Below are 16,787 nucleotides of genomic sequence, written 5' to 3'. Positions count from 1 at the left end.
GAAAATACAAAAATTAGCTGGGCATGATGGTGGGCGCCTGTTGTCCCAGCTACTTGGTAGGCTGAGGTGGGAGAATCCCTTGAACCTGGGAGGCAGAGGTTGCAGTGAGCTGAGATCGCGCCACTGCACTCCACCCTGGGCGACAAAAGCAAAACTCCATCTCAAAAAAAATAGTAATAAATAAATTTAGAAAAAAAAAGTTCTGTGGATGGATGGTGGTGACGGTTGAACAACAATGTGAATATAGATAATGCCACTGAAATGTACATTTTAAAATGGTTATGAAGGCAAATGTTATGTTATATGAATTTTGCCACAATAAAAAAAATTTAAATCAAGTTTCAGTGGGCTCTTCTTAAATGAAATCAATTGCACTCTTCAAGATAAACTTAGAAAATGCCAACTTTAAAAGAAAATGAAGAGAATTTATTAATAACCTATAACTACATACCAAAAGTAAATAACTAAAATGGTGTTATCTCTTTCTACTTAGTAAAATGTATACATTAAGTTACAACAGAGAAAGAAATAATAATAAACCGGCACGCATGCAGGCACACACTCACCGCCCTCCACCAATTAAAGATAATTTGAAATAGAAACCAATCCTGAAGATAGGTGTCTAGAACTAGGTCTATAAAAGAAGTCTGGATTACAAAATAAAACCACACTTCTGCAGAGATTCGTCTAAGTCAGTGATTTTCAATGGAGGGCAGGGGAGGGCATTTTACGCCCCTCTCTCCCAGGAGATTGTTGGTTATTATAACACAGGTTGTGGGGAGGTGCTACTGGCAACTAGTAGGTAGAGGTCAAGGATGCTGCTAAACATCCTGCAAGGCACAGGACAGCACCCACAATAAGGAATTGTCAGGTCCAAAGTGTCAATAGTGCTGAGGTTGGGAAACCCTGGTCTACAGGAAAACTCTGAATAATCCAACTAAGGTCTAAAAGGTCTTTTAGAGCATCTGCCAGTAATATGCATGCCATTAATTTTATATATGCCTTACAGAGACATAGGAAAAACTATTTCCTTTGATAAGGAGTGTCAGTATAACAACTGCCAAAAATGATTTTGTATAGAACAATATGTACCAATGTTACTCTATTTTCAAACTCTATTAAAAACAATGTACAAGCCATGTGAACTTGTTGCTCTCATGTAAGTAATCATAAAGACGGATAACTGGATCTAATAAATATTTGTGGACAAGGTGAATCAAAAGCATTCATATTTACTTCATAATTACTTCCAGTCTGGTTGAATAGGGCTTCAAAAGTTGACACCTGTGCATGAACCTAAATTTAAATTATTGACAGATATTATTAACCATCTCATCTCCACTGGTGGCATATTTTTAAGAGCCAGTGAATTTTATAAGCCAATAATATTTTCATTTCACTATTCTTATTGCTAATACCCAAAATGCAACTTTGTATTAGTGGTAGTTTTTAAGACATGTCAAATAACTAGGGAATGTGCGTTTATTGTTCTTCTGAATGTACTTTTAGATATCAATTGTGGGAAATATGATTTGTATGAATGACGTTTATCAGTTTACTTCCTACAGAAATCCACAAATTGTCTTGACATAAAATAATTAATGAATTCAAGACCAGCCTGACCAACGTGGTGAAACCCCGTCTCTACTAAAAATACAAAAATTAGCCGTGTGTGGTGGCATGCACCTGTAATCCCAGCTACTTGGGAGGCTGAGGCAGCAGAATCGCTTGAACCCGGGAGGCAGAGATTGCAGTGAGCTGAGATTGTGCCACTGCACTCCAGCGTGGGTGACAGAGTGAGACTCCATCTCAAAAAAAAAAAAAAAGAATTAATGAGTAATGGCAGTAGTCTATTTTATCTCATTACTACTCCCATCTTTGTTCTCAGAACCTTTCAAATATACAACCAAGGGCAACAATTAACATTAGGTTGTAAAATGCAGCTAGAGGTCAGGTCTTTTGCTTTGTTTACATTGGCTAGATGAGAAATTAAACTTTACCTTTATGACATACATGTATGTGCATGCACATGTGTATGTGTGGGGTTTGAAACCTCTGCCATGTCATGGTTTCAGAAGAAGCTACATATGGCAGTAAAATAAAAAGTAAAAGAAAAAGAAAAAAGAAATAAAGACAGGACTAAAAGTTTATTGCTCCAATAAGAATGTAAAGAATTTTTACTTTGAGCAGAGAAGTATTATCTGTTTATGACTTTAAGTTGGTTAATTTATTAAATTATCTTCAGAAAAGAAAATCAGGGTAACAAATCTAAGTCTGCTTACAAACTAAGTCTCACAGACTTACCAACTTCTGGTGAAACAATGTTTTAGTATATTTAAAAATACTAATTTTTAATATATATTCTATAAAAATTAGTTTAAAAATATCCCCAGACATGATATCTATAAGAAGTGTCCTTCAGGCCAGGCACAGTGGCTCACGTGTGTAATCCCAGCACTTTGGGAGGCCAAGGCGGGTGGATCATCTGAGGTCAGGAGTTCGAGACCAGCCTGGCCAACATGGCAAATCCCTGTCTCTACTAAAAATACAAAAATTAGGTAGGATTACAGGTGTAATCTCAGCTACTTGGGAAGCTGAGGCAGGAGAACAGTTTGAACCTGGGAGGCGAACAGTTTGAACAGTTTGAACCTGGGAGGCGGCGACTGCAGTGAGCCATTGCACCACAGCCCTCCAGCCTGGGTGACGGAGTGAGATTCCATCTCAAAAAAAAAAAAAAAAAGAAAAAGAAAAAGAAATGTACTTCATGTTAAATATTAAAATATTCTTATTTCTTGGGGCCACTACTTTTTAAACCATGGGACAGACAGCACTTTTTAACTTGCAAAATCATCAGTGGGAAGGGGCTTCTCAAGTGCTTCACAGACTCTAACAGACTACGGCAGGGCTCTTACCCACACAGTGACTGCTCGCGTCGTAAACAAATGGTGAGCCGGCAGGAAAAAAATGCTGCCCTACATTTTGATAGTGAGATACAATTTTCAAAGTCATTTCAAATAATTTTTATAATGCAATTTATCCATCGATCTATCAGATAAGTAGAATAGATCATTATTCTGCAGACGAAGAGCTGGAAGCTCAAGGATTTGTCCAAGGGCTTATAGCTAGCTAGTACAGGGAACCAACACCAGAAATAAAAGAAGCCAGGTATTTCTTACCCAATCTGGTCATCTTCCTACTATACACAGGGCTAATACACCACATGTAGAAATAGTTCAAACTGACAAGAGAAACTGTTCAAATTATAATTTAATTTTAAGTTCCTTCTGCTCAAGGTCAGGCTTGAATGCCATTATCTTCCTAATAAATTACACTTTTGCCAAGATCCCAAAAAGTTCTTAGTGATGATCACAGTTCTTACTTCATCCTCTATTATTACCGTGTCAGTGCTGTGGGACTCCAAGACTTTTAGCTCCTAAAAGTAGGAGGAACTGCCCTAAAATTAACACAATCGATCATCCCCCATGGCACCTAGCAAAGTAGAGGAATTAAAAATATATCTGCTGTCCAGCCTGGCGTGGTCCACTTACGTCCCCAGCCCTGCCTGCCTTTCCAGCACTCTCTTCACGCTGTGCAAGCATCCCATCCTGACACAAACTTCCCTGACCACAGCTCTGCCTTGCCACTTCATCCAGGAGCTCAGCTGTGGCCCTGCTTCCCGACTGGCCTGCGGGGTCCCACTATCCTTGGGCAGCATTCCCGTCTGTCTTAAATGTCAAGGCCTTTCAATTATCAGATTGTTGAATTTTCAAACTTTATATCAACATTTAGATTTGAGCAGAGGGTACAGAAACTGAAACTCTGAGAAGGTTCATTCCATTCTATCTTTATACAGTGACAGATCTGAACTATTATTGTGGATTAACCACAACACATTCCAGATAAATGGAGACAGTAACATTTGTTGATACACACACACACAAGCAAAAAGGCATTATTTTCAGAGTGACTTAGTCTTTTCAATGTTTCTTAATAAGTTTAAGATGTATCTTCATTAGTTTAGAGCAATGAATAAGTTACAAAAACACTTTATGATAATTGCAAGTGAAAAGCACCAAATTATCACAGGAACTTAAATTCTTGTGCTATTTTTCCACATCTGAATTTAGTTAACATATAATTCAAATAAGCAAAGCACTGCCCACCAAATGATTCAAATACTCCTATGGCTATTCATTAAATAACCTACACAGGCATGAATGCTTCCCTTTCTAGAAGAAATATACAGAATATACTCAATACTTCAGGCTCAAAGGAAAGATTTATATCTCCAATCCGGTGGTTATTTGTTGTTCCATGTAAAAGTCCTATTTTCTCTCTCCTCCAGGAGACAAATACCACTTTCAGGGAAAAGATGGAAATGTTGAAAAGGAAAAAAGAGAGTTCTGCAATTTCAATTATAAAAATATTGATGGTATGACCACGTGACCACACCTCCTCAACACATCTTCAATGAATCAGCCATTTTAAAACACGTAAAACTCACTGAATTCAGAGAATTTTCTGATCAAAAGCAATTGCTAATAATCTGATAATAAAGATGCAAGACTTATATGCCCCATTATCTAAATGATCTTTTACCTTTTTTTGTTCCTGTTCCCTCTGTTGGAGTCTACAGACTGAGTCATTAGCTGCTTGCACTGAAATAAAAAAGATATGGGTTTTCAGTCACCAGACCACGTTCAAGGAAACACATACCTGGGGGAGGAGTGTGTGTGGAGACTACACGGATTGTTTTAGATCTCAAAAAACTATGCAGAAAACTGATGCTATTTTGGTGGCGGTGGGATGGCCAGAAGGGGAAAATTAAGTTTTGCCAATATATTCAGGATGTCATAATTAGAACAACCATAATTCTTGGGCTTTGAGCTACAAGCCGAAGGGCATTTAAATGCTAACTCCAATGACAGATTGTCTACAGCTCTCTCACTGCAGTACCTGGTAACTACATTACTTCAACAACTTTCTACTATTGTTGCCTGTGCTCTCTTGACTTCTAATTTATCCCGGCTGCCAGTGCAAGATTCAACTTCCTCTGGACCATCTCCATTAAGTCATTTCCCTTTCTTAAGAACTAACTGCTAGTAATAATTATTGTAATTATTTATTATTTACTAAGTGCCAAGATCTATGTATTATCCCTCTTAATCCCACTTTTCTATCAGGAAATGATCACTATTCCATTTTACAGATGACAAAACTGAGGTACAGAGAGGTGACACTGTCAATCAAGGAGGTTATAAAACTAATAAGTACAGGAAACAGGATTTGAAATCAGATCTTTCTGGCTGTAAAGACTTGGCTCTTACTATCAACACTCTACTGCCTCTTTAATTATTTCATCAATGAAACCAGTTGTAATTCTTCAGTTATTTAAACCTTTTCATCTGCCAGATGCATTTTTTTCTGTTCATAAATGTTCTCACTTACTTCATCCAAATAAAGACATGTAGTGTGCAGGCTAAGAGTGAGCCTTAGTCAGTCAAATTTGGCACTCAGCTGTGTGAATGATCTTGGGCATGTTTGCTCGCTCAATTATTCATTTGTCAAATGTTTACTGAGCATTTGCTTTGTGCCAGGCACTGTTCTTGTTGGTCCTCCTATCTCTCAGCACCTTAGCTCCTCATCTGTAAAATGAACATAACAACTAATAACAGGGCTTCAGAAGTGACATAAAATTTAAATGAGAACACAGTACATACTATGCTTAAAAGTAAATCATTTCAATATTAATAATGATAACCACTTAGAGTAGTTCTTCATAAAAAATAAGCAGTCAGGCCGGGCACGGTGGCTCACGCCTGTAATCCCAGCACTTTGGGACGCCGTGGCAGGCAGATCACCTGAAGTCAGGAGTTCGAGACTAGCCCGACCAACACGGTGAAACTCTGTTTCTACTAAAAATACAAAAATTAGCTGGGAATAGTGGCACACGCCTGTGGTCCCAGCTACTCGGAAGGCTGAGCCAAGAGGATCGCTCGAACCTGGTGCAGTGAGCCGAGATCGTGCCACTGCAGTCCAGCCTGGGTAACGGAGCGAGACTCCATCTCAAAAAAAAAAAAAAAAAAATATAATAAGCAATCAAGAACTGTTCATTGTTACCAACATTCTATTTATTGTACTATCCCCTAAAGAAAATCCTTTCCTTATTTCTTTCCACTAATTAAACTGTTTTGTTTCAAAAGCCCAGTTCAAGGTTTACTGTCTTCATAAAGCCCTCCTGATTAGTCCCTTCCCTCTGAGGATTTTCCCTATTTGAAATTCCTTAATCAGGTGTGTGTGTATCCTACCATTTATTAATATCTTGCCTTTGCTGAAATTGGAGGTCTGTCTAATTGTTTTACAATTATGTCTTCCTACCCCACCCCAGTCCGGCCCCAACTAGGTCACAAGTTCCACAATAGGGCAGGGACTGTGATTTCTCTTTCAGAGAAATGTTAGGCCTCTCCCTCTGGGAATATGGTAAAAGAGAAGAATTTTGTTTTCAAAAAGTTGTGTTTTTATCAGTAACCACTAATTTTAGCTATATCAAAGACAATATTTAAGTATTGAAAATTAGGTTCCCAATCATTGTTTTTTTATAAAAGAAAACATTAAAAAAAAAAAAAAAACAGGAGTTGATTAGCTCTGCCTTCTTTCTGTGGCATGTTAATATTACATCATCTTTCCCAAGCAGTGCTTCTATCATTTCCTGCGTTGTTTTTTCCCCCACTGGCTCTGCAAACATAACTTAAAATCCATTTGGCAGTTGTTAGGAGCTTCATCACTTTCAGAAGATTCTGAGCCTAACCTAAAAAAAGAGTTACAGGCTTCTGCCACTTACTTTGTCATTTGTTATGTCCTTTACAATTTTAATCAGAACACATCTGACAAAGGTGCACTTTTGTTCCTCATCAGGATTGTTATGTTTAGACAGAATATCCACTTTCAGAAATTACAGTCCCTTTGAAGCAATTCACCTTTTAACTCTTTAGGCACACAACGGAAAAGGTTTACTTTCTGAATTTATGAAACTTGCTTTTCTAAAGTCAAAGACAATCACCAGACTGCACCAAACATTCCCTTTTTGAACAATTAGTGACACCAAGAAGGCCCATTTCTCTGAACCTTCCTATCACATCTGCATCACTTACTGGTTGTAACTCAGTACGAGGCCATTTCCCCTGTTGTCTCAGTGTTTTAGGAGACTATATCGACAAAAAAAAGTCAAGAATTTATCAAGTGCTTTTTCTCTTAACCAAAAGATTATTCAAGTAGATTTGTGCCACGTACCATAGTTAACAATGTTCTATTTTCCTCACATAAAAAAGAAACAAATTCATTCTATCATGGTGTTTATAAGTAAACCTCAAATACGCACATAAGAAAATAATTTCATGCCATATGTAGAAAGCTGAAACTGGATCCCTTCCTTACACCTTATACCAAAATTAATTCAAGATGGATTAAAGACTTATATGTTAGACCTAAAACCATTAAAATCCTACAAGAAAACCTAGGCAATACCATTCAGGACATAGGCGTGGGCAAGGACTTCATGTCTAAAACACCAAAAGCAATGGCAACAAAAGCCAAAATCGACAAATGGGATCTCATTAAACTAAAGAGCTTCTGCACAGCAAAAGAAACTATCATCAGAGTGAACAGGCAACCTACACAATGGGAGAAAATTTTTGCAACCTACTCATCTGACAAAGGGCTAATATCCAGAATCTACAATGAACTCAAACAAATTTACAAGAAAAAAACAAACAACCCCATCAAAAAGTGGGCAGAGGACATGAACAGACACTTCTCAAAAGAAGACATTTATGCAGCCAAAAAACACATGAAGAAATGCTCCTCATCACTGGCCATCAGAGAAATGCAAATCAAAACCACAGTGAGATACCATCTCACACCAGTTAGAATGGCCATCATTAAAAAATCAGGAAACAACAGGTGCTGGAGAGGATGTGGAGAAATAGGAACACTTTTACACTGTTGGTGGGACTGTAAACTAGTTCAACCATTGTGGAAGTCAGTGTGGCGATTCCTCAGGGATCTCGAACTAGAAATACCATTTGACCCAGCCATCCCATTACTGGGTATATACCCAAAGGACTATAAATCATGCTGCTATAAAGACATATGCACACGTATGTTTATTGCGGCACTATTCACAATAGCAAAGAGTTGGAACCAACCCAAATGTCCAACAATGATAGACTGGATTAAGAAAATGTGGCACATATACACCATGGAATACTATGCAGCCATAAAAAAGGATGAGTTCATGTCCTTTGTAGGGACATGGATGAAACTGGAAAACATCATTCTCAGTAAACTATCGCAAGGACAAAAAACCAAACACCGCATGTTCTCACTCATAGGTGGGAATTGAACAATGAGAACTCATGGACACAGGAAGGGGAACATCACACTCTGGGGACTGTTGTAGGGTGGGGAGAGGGGGGAGGGACAGCATTAGGAGATACACCTAATGCTAAATGACGAGTTAATGGGTGCAGGAAATCAACATGGCACATGGATACATATGTAACAAACCTGCACATTGTGCACATGTACCCTAAAACCCTAAAGTATAATAAAAAAATAATAATAATAAAAAAAAAAAAAAAGAAAGAAAATAATTTCACGACTTGCAGTTCCAAAATGCAGATATAGAAGCGGGCTAGCTTCACTCTCCACAACAGAAAACCAAAATCAGGTATACAGCGCCAGCAATACCCCAGAACTCAAACATGAGGATGAGACAGTTCTCAGGGCCACAGAGAAATGAAAACACTCTGAGGAGACAGGAACAGAATTGGACTTCCATCTCTGTAACATTCCTTCCCCAACCTGCCTTGGCACCAAGCACATGGGAAATTTCTCTGACTCATGGTTTCTATGCTAAAAGAGGGATCATGGTGGATGATCAGCTTCCCCATCATCCTGGGCTCCCTGGCAGGAGAACTGTCCCTGCCTTAACCCATGGAAAGCACTGGTGATACCCGAGGGCAGACATATCCTCAAGGACAGCCAGAGAAAAAGGAGAGAGGTGCCACTTCCACCCCCAGCCTTTTAGAAACTCTGCTCTGTAACTCAGCCAAAGGAGACACCAAATCAAAGTGGCTACTCAGCAGCACCACACTGCAGGAGGTTCGTTCCCCAGGTCCCCTGGGCACAGAGGCTGCCTAGCCAGCCTTCCCACACTAACAAGATATCCCTTTGGGGACCTCCCCCATTCAAAATGAGTGGCATTCTGATTGTTTACTAGAACTAAGGCAGACTTGGGTTTAAGGTGCAGTCTAGTGCTGAAAGGAAGCAGTGACCTAGTGAAAGAAAAAAAGAAATCTGCAGGTAAAATACAAAGAATCTCTAAGCAAATGTATCCAATAAAAACAGAAACAGGACAGAGGAGATGGGAATAAATAACTAATGCTTCAATGCCAAGACGCAGATGTACGTCCACAAGAAACAACAGCAAACCAGGAACGAAGATCTCCCTAAACAGACAAAGAACCAGTCAGTGAATGACCTCAGTGAGATGGCAATATATGAACTCTCTGACCAACAATGCAAAATAGCAGTTCTAAGGAAACTCAGTGATCTCCAGGATAACATAGAAAAAAAATTCAGAAATTTAATAAAGAGATTAAAATAATTTTTTTCTTTTGAGATGGGGTCTCATTCTGTTGCCCAAGCTGCAGTGCAGTAGCACAATCTTGGCATACCACAACCTCTGCCTCCTGGGTTCAAGCGATTCTCCTGCCTCAGCCTCCTGAGTAGATGGGAATACAGGCGTGCACCACCACGCCCAGCTAATTTTTGTATTCTTAATAGAGACAGAGTTTTACCATGTTGGTCAGGCTGGTCTCGAACTCCTGACCTCGTGATCCACCCGCCTTGGCCTCCCAAAGTGCCGGGATTACAGGCGTGAGCCACCGCACCTGGCCAGATTAAAATAATTTTAAAAAATCAAACAGAAATCTTGGAATGGGGAAACACATTTGCTGAACTGAAAAATTCATTAGAGACTCTCAACAGTAGAATGACTCAAGCAGAGGAGAGTCAGTGAGCTCAAGAAAGGCCAGGCACAGTGGCTCACTCCTGTAATCCCAACACTTTGGGATGCCAAGGCGGGTGGATCACTTGAGGTCCCGAGTTCGAGACCAGCCTGACCAACATGGTGAAACCCCCTTTCTACTAAAAATAGAAAAATTAGCTGGGTATTGTGGCAGGCGCCTGTAATCCCAGCTACTCAGGAGGCTGAGGCAGGAGAATTGCTTGAACCCAGAAGACAGAGGTTGCAGTGAGCCAATATCATGCCACTGCACTCCAGCCTGAGCGACAGAGCAACAGTCAAAAAAAAAAAAAAAAAAATCACACGATCATCTCAATAGACTCAGAAAAGGCAACTGACAAAATCCAGCATCACTTTATGATTAAAATCCTCAGCAAAACCGGTATAGAAGGGACATACCCTAAGGTAATAAAAGCCATCTATGACAAACCCACAGCCAACATTATACTGAATGGGAAAACTTGAAAGTACTCTCCCTGAGAACCGGAACAAGACAAGAATGCCTACTTTCACCATTTCTATTCAACATAGTACTGGAAGTTCTAGCCAGAGCAGTCAGACAAGAGAAAGAAATAAAGGGCATCCAAATCGGTAAAGAGGAAGTAAAATTGTCACTAGTCGCTGATGATATTAACGTATACCTAAAAAACCCTTAAGACTCATCCAAAAAGCTCCTATAACTGATAAATGAATTCAGAAAGTTTCAAGACACAAAATCAATATACACAAATCAGGAACACTGCTATACACCAATAGCAACCAAGCTGAGAATCAAATTAAAGAGCTCAACCCCTTTTAGAATAGCTGCAAAAAAAGCAAAATACTTAGGAATATACCTAACCAAGGAGGTGAAAGACCTCTACAAGGAAAACTGCAAAACACTGCTGAAAGAAATCACAGACGACACATATGGAAACACATCCCATGCTCATGGATGGGTAGAATAAATATTGTGAAATGTCCATAATGACAAAAGCAATCTACAAATTCAATGCAATTCCCATCAAAATACCATTATCAATATTCACAGCACTAGAAAAAAAAAATCCTAAAATTCAGATGGTATCCAAAAAGAGCCCACATAGCCAAAGCAAAATTAAGCAAAAATAACTAACCTGAGGTCATCACACTACCTGACTTCAAACTACACTACAAGGCTATAGTCACCAAAACAGCATGGAACTGGCATAAAAATAGGCACAAAGATCAATGGAACAGAATAGAGAACCCAAAAAGAAAGCCAAATACTTACAGCCAACTGATATTTGACAAAGCCAACAAAAACATAAACTAGAGAAAGGACACCCTATTCAACAAATGTTGCTGGAATAAGTGGCATGCCACATGTAGAAGAATGAAACTGGATCCTCATCTCTCACCTTATGCAAAAATCAACTCAAGATGCATCAAAGACTTAAATCTAAGACCTAAAACCATAAAAATTCTAGAAGATGACATTGGAAAAACCCTTCTAGACATTGGCTTGAGCAGAGACTTCATGACCAAGAACCCAAAAGCAAATGCAACAAAAACAAAGACAAACAGATAAGGTTCAATTAAACTAAAAAGCTTCTGCACAGCAAAATAAATAATCAGCAAACAGACAACCCACAGGGTGGGAGAAAATCTTTGCAAACTATGCATCCCACAAAAGGCTAATATGCAGAATCTACAAAGAATTCAAACAAATCAGCAAGAGAAAAACAATGCCATCAAAAATGGGCTAAGGATGTGAATAGACAATTCTCAAAAGAAGATACACAAATGGCCAACAAACATACAAAAAATGCTCAATATCAATAATTTTAGGGATATGCAAAGCAAAACCCGAATTTGATACCACCTTAATCCTGCAAGAATGGCCATAATTTAAAAAATTTTTAAAAATTGATGGAATGTATCTCAAAATAATAATAGCTATTTATGACAAACCCACAGCCAATATCATACTGAATGGGCAAAAACTGGAAGCATTCCCTTTGAAAACTGGCACAAGACAAGGATGCCCTCTCTCACCACTCCTATTCAACACAGTGTTGAAAGTTCTGGTTAGGGCAATCAGGCATGAGAAAGAAATAAAGGTATTCAATTAGGAAAGGAGGAAGTCAAATTGTCCCTGTTTGCAGATAACATGATTGTATATTTAGAAAACCCCATCGTCTCAGCTCAAAATCTCCTTAAGCTGATAAGCAACTTCAGCAAAGTCTCAGGATACAAAATCAATGTGCAAAAGTCACAAGCATTCCTATACACCATTAACAGACAAACAGCCAAATCATGAGTGAACTCCCATTCACAACTGCTACAAAGGAAATAAAATACCTAGGAATCCAACTTACAAGGGATGTGAAGGACCTCTTCAACGAGAACTACAAACCACTGCTCAACAAAATAAAAGAGGACACAAACAAATGGAAGAATACTCCATGCTCATGGATAGGAAGAATCAATATTGTGAAAATGGCCATACTGCCCGAGGTAATTTATAGATTCAATGCTATCACCATCAAGCTACCAATGACTTTCTTCACAGAACTGGAAGAAACTACTTTAAACTTCATATGGAACCAAAAAAGAGCTCGCATTGCCAAGACAATCCTAAGCAAAAAGAACAAAGCTGGAGGTATCAAGCTACCTGACTTCAAACTATACTACAAGGCTACAGTAACCAAAACAGCATGGTACTGGTACCAAAACAGATATACAGACCAATGGAACATGACAGATGCCTCAGAAATAATGCCACACATCTACAACCATCTGATCTTTGACAAACCTGACAAAAACAAGCAATATGGAAAGGATTCCCTATTTAATAAATGGTGCTGGGAAAACTAGCTAGCCATATGTAGAAAGCTACTGGATCCCTTCCTTATACCTTATACAAAAATTAATTCAAGATGGACTAAAGACTTAAATATTAGACCTAAAACCACAAAAACCCTAGAAGAAAACCTAGGCAATGCCATTCAGGACATAGGCATGGGCAAGGACTTCATGGCTAAAACACCAAAAGCAATGGCAACAAAAGCCAAAATAGACAAATGGGATCTAATTAAACTAAAGAGCTTCTGCACAGGAAAAGAAACTACCATCACAGTGAACAGGCAACCTACAGAATGGGAGAAAATTTTTGCAATCTACCCATCTGACAAAAGGCTAATATCCAGAATCTACAAAGAACTCAAACAAATTTACAAGAGAAAAACAACACCGTCAAAAAGTGGGCAAAGGATACGAACAAACACTTCTCAAAAGAAGACATCTGTGCAGCCAACAGACACATGAAAAAATGCTCACCGTCACTGGTCATCAGAGAAATGCAAATCAAAACCACAATGAGATACCATTTCACACCAGTCAGAATGGCAATCATTAAAAAGTTAGGAAATAATAGATGCTGGAAAGGATATGGAGAAACAGGAATGCTTTTACACTGTTGGTGGGAGTGTAAATTGGTTCAACCATTGTGGAAGACAGTGTGGCGATTCCTCAAGGATCTAGAACTAGAATTATCATTTGACCCAGCAATCCCATTACTAGGTATATACCCAAAGGATTATAAGTCATGCTACTATAAAGACACATGCACACGTATGTTTATTGCAGCACTATTCACAATAGCAAAGACTTGGAACGAACCCAAATGTCCATCAATGATAGACGGGATTAAGAAAATGTGGCACATATACACTATGGAATACTATGCAGCCATAAAAAAGGATGAGTTTATGTCTTTGCAGGGACATGGATGAAGCTGGAAACCATCATTCTCAGCAAACTATCACAACAACAGAAAACCAAACACTGCATGTGCTCACTCATAGGTGGGAATTGACAATGAGATCACTTGGACACAGGGCAGGGAACATCATACGCTGGGGCCTGTTGGCGGGTGGAGGGCTGGGGGAGAGATAGCATTAGGAGAAATACCTAATGTAAATGAGTTGATGCGTACAGCAAACCAACATGGCACATGTATACCTATGTATCAAACCTGCACGTTGTGCACATGTACCCTAGAACTTAAAGTATAATAATAATCATAAAAAAAGAATTGATCTTGGCGTGGATGTGGTGAAAGTGGAACACTTTTACACTGCTGGTGGGAATGTAAACTAGTACAACCACTATGGAAGACAGTCTGGAGATTAACCTTAAAGAACTAACAGTAGATCTACCATTTGATCCAGCAATCCCACTACTGGGTATCTACCCAGAGGAAAAGAAGTCATTATATGAAAAAGACACTTGCACACGCATGTTTACAGCAGCACAATTTGCAATTGCAAAAACATGGAACCAGCCCAAATGCCCATCAATCAACAAGTGGATAAAGAAAATGTGATATATACATATATATACACATATCCATATCCATATATATATACATATACACATATACATATATATACACACACACACACACGCACACATATACACACACACCATGGAATACTATTCAGCCATAAAAAGGAATGAAATAATGACATTCACAGCAACCTGGATGGAATTAGAGACCATCATTCTAAGTAAAGTAACTCAGGAATAGAAAACCAAACGTCGTTATGTTCTCACTTATAAGTGGGAGCTAAGCTATGAGGACACAAAGGAATAAGAATAATACAGTGAACCTAGGGACTCAGGGGGAAGGATAGGAGGGAGGTAAGGGATAAAAGACTACACATTGGGTACAGTGTACACTGCTCAAGTGATGGGTGTACCAAAATCTCAGAAATCACCACTTAAGAACTTATCCATATACCCAGACACCACTGTCCCCCAAAAGCCTATTAAAATTTTCAAAAAGGAATAAAAATCCTTTTTTTTAAAAAAAAAAAAAAGGCATAGAGTGGCTGAATAAATAAGACCCCCATCTCTATGTTGCCTACGAGAAAGGCACTTCACCTATAAAGACATGCAAGTTCTATGTGCTAATGAAAAGAACGTGTATTCTGCAGCAGTTGGGTGAAATGTTCAGTAAATGTTAGCTGGGTCTTACATTTCCACGCAACCAGAAAAAGATATTCCATGTAACTGGAGACCAAAAAGAGCAGGAGTAACTATACTTATATCGAATAAAACAGACTACAAATCAAAGACTGTAAAAAGAGACAAAGAAGGTCACTATATAATCATACAGGGGTCAATTCAGCAAGAGGGTGTAACAATTATAAATATCTATGTACTCAACACTGGAACTCCCAAGTACATACAGCAAACATTAATAGATCTAAAGGGAGAGACAGAATGCAATAGCCGCAGAAGACTTTAACATCCCATTCTTAGTAATGGACAGATCACCCAGACAGAAAATCAACAGAGAAACATTGGAGAGTTCAACTACAAACTCGACCAGGCCTTAATGACACTTACAGAACCTTCATCCAACTGCAGCAGGTTACACGTTCTTTTCATCAGCACACAGAACATTCTCTGGAACAGATCATATCTTAGGCCACAAAACAAGTCTTAACAAATTCAGAAAAGATAGAGATCATTATCAGGTATATTTTCTGACCATAATAGAATAAAATTAAAAATCAGTAACAAGAGGAAACTTGGAAAATACACACATACAACATGCTCCTGAACAACCAATGGGTCAGGGAAGAAATTAAGAAGGAAATTTAAAAAATTCTTGAAAGAAATAAAATGAAAATACAACATACCCAAATCTATGGGATACAGCAAAAAGAGTACTAACAAGGAAATTTATAGCAGAAAAACCTGTATCAAAAAAATAGAGACTTCAAATAACCTAACAATGAACCTCAAGGAACCCAAAATTAGTAGAAGGAAATAAATAATAGAGACCAGAGCAGAAATAAATAAAATTGAGGCTAAAAACATCAAAGGGTCATTAAACTATTATCAACAACTATATGCCAACAAATTGGAAAACCTAGAAGAAATAGATAAATTCCTAAACACATACCAGCTACCAAGTATAAACCATGAGGAAACAGAAAGCCTCAACAAACTGATAATGAATAACAAGGCTGAAGCCATGATAAAGTCTCCTATAAGGAAAAGCCCAGGACTTGATGGCTGCATTGCTGAATTCCAGCAAACATTTAAAGAAGAATTAACACCAATTCTACTCAAGTTCTTCAAAAAACTTGAAGAGAGAATATTCCCAAACTCATTCTACAAGGCCAGCATTATCTCGTTATCAAAATCAGACAAAGACAAAACAAGAAAAAAAGAGAAAACTACAGGCGATATCACTAATGAATGTAAAGGCAAAAATCCTCAACAAAATAGTAGCAAACCAAATTCAACAACACGTTAAAAAGATCATTCACCATGATCAAGCGAGATTTATCCCAGGAATGGCAGGATGGTTCAACATATGCAAATCTATAAATAACCCATATGGTAATTTCAATAGATGCTAAAAAAGCATTTGATAAAATCCAACTTTCCTTTATGATAAAAACTCTCAACAAACTGGGTATAAAAAGAACATAGCTCAAAATAATAAAGGCCATATATGGCAAACCCACAGCTAACATCATACTGAATGAGGAAAAATTGAGAGCCTTTCCTATAAGATCCAGAACAAGACAAGGATGCTCACATTCACCACTTTTATTCAACATAATACTGAAAGTCCTGCCAGGGCAATTAGGCAAGAAATAAGGCACACGAATTGGCAAGGTATTAGGCACACGAATTAGGCACACGAATTGGAAAG

At 38.4% G+C, this 16,787-nt stretch overlaps 1 protein-coding gene across 3 annotated transcripts in view; it reads right to left on the bottom strand.

Moving 5' to 3' along the window:
* BLOC1S5 (biogenesis of lysosomal organelles complex 1 subunit 5) overlaps window positions 1-16,787 on the bottom strand; it is a 60,219-nt gene that overhangs the window by 15,583 nt on the left and 27,849 nt on the right. For all 3 annotated transcript variants that reach the window (XM_055264077.2, XM_055264079.2, XM_063632945.1), the window contains one exon: window positions 4,600-4,658. In XM_055264077.2, coding sequence (XP_055120052.1) covers window positions 4,600-4,658 — 59 coding nt within the window. The remainder of the gene's footprint in view (window positions 1-4,599; window positions 4,659-16,787) is intronic.

This window comes from Symphalangus syndactylus, chromosome 23 (genome assembly GCF_028878055.3).
Source record: "Symphalangus syndactylus isolate Jambi chromosome 23, NHGRI_mSymSyn1-v2.1_pri, whole genome shotgun sequence".
NCBI lineage: Eukaryota > Metazoa > Chordata > Mammalia > Primates > Hylobatidae > Symphalangus > Symphalangus syndactylus.
This window is presented reverse-complemented; position numbering and strand designations above follow the sequence as displayed.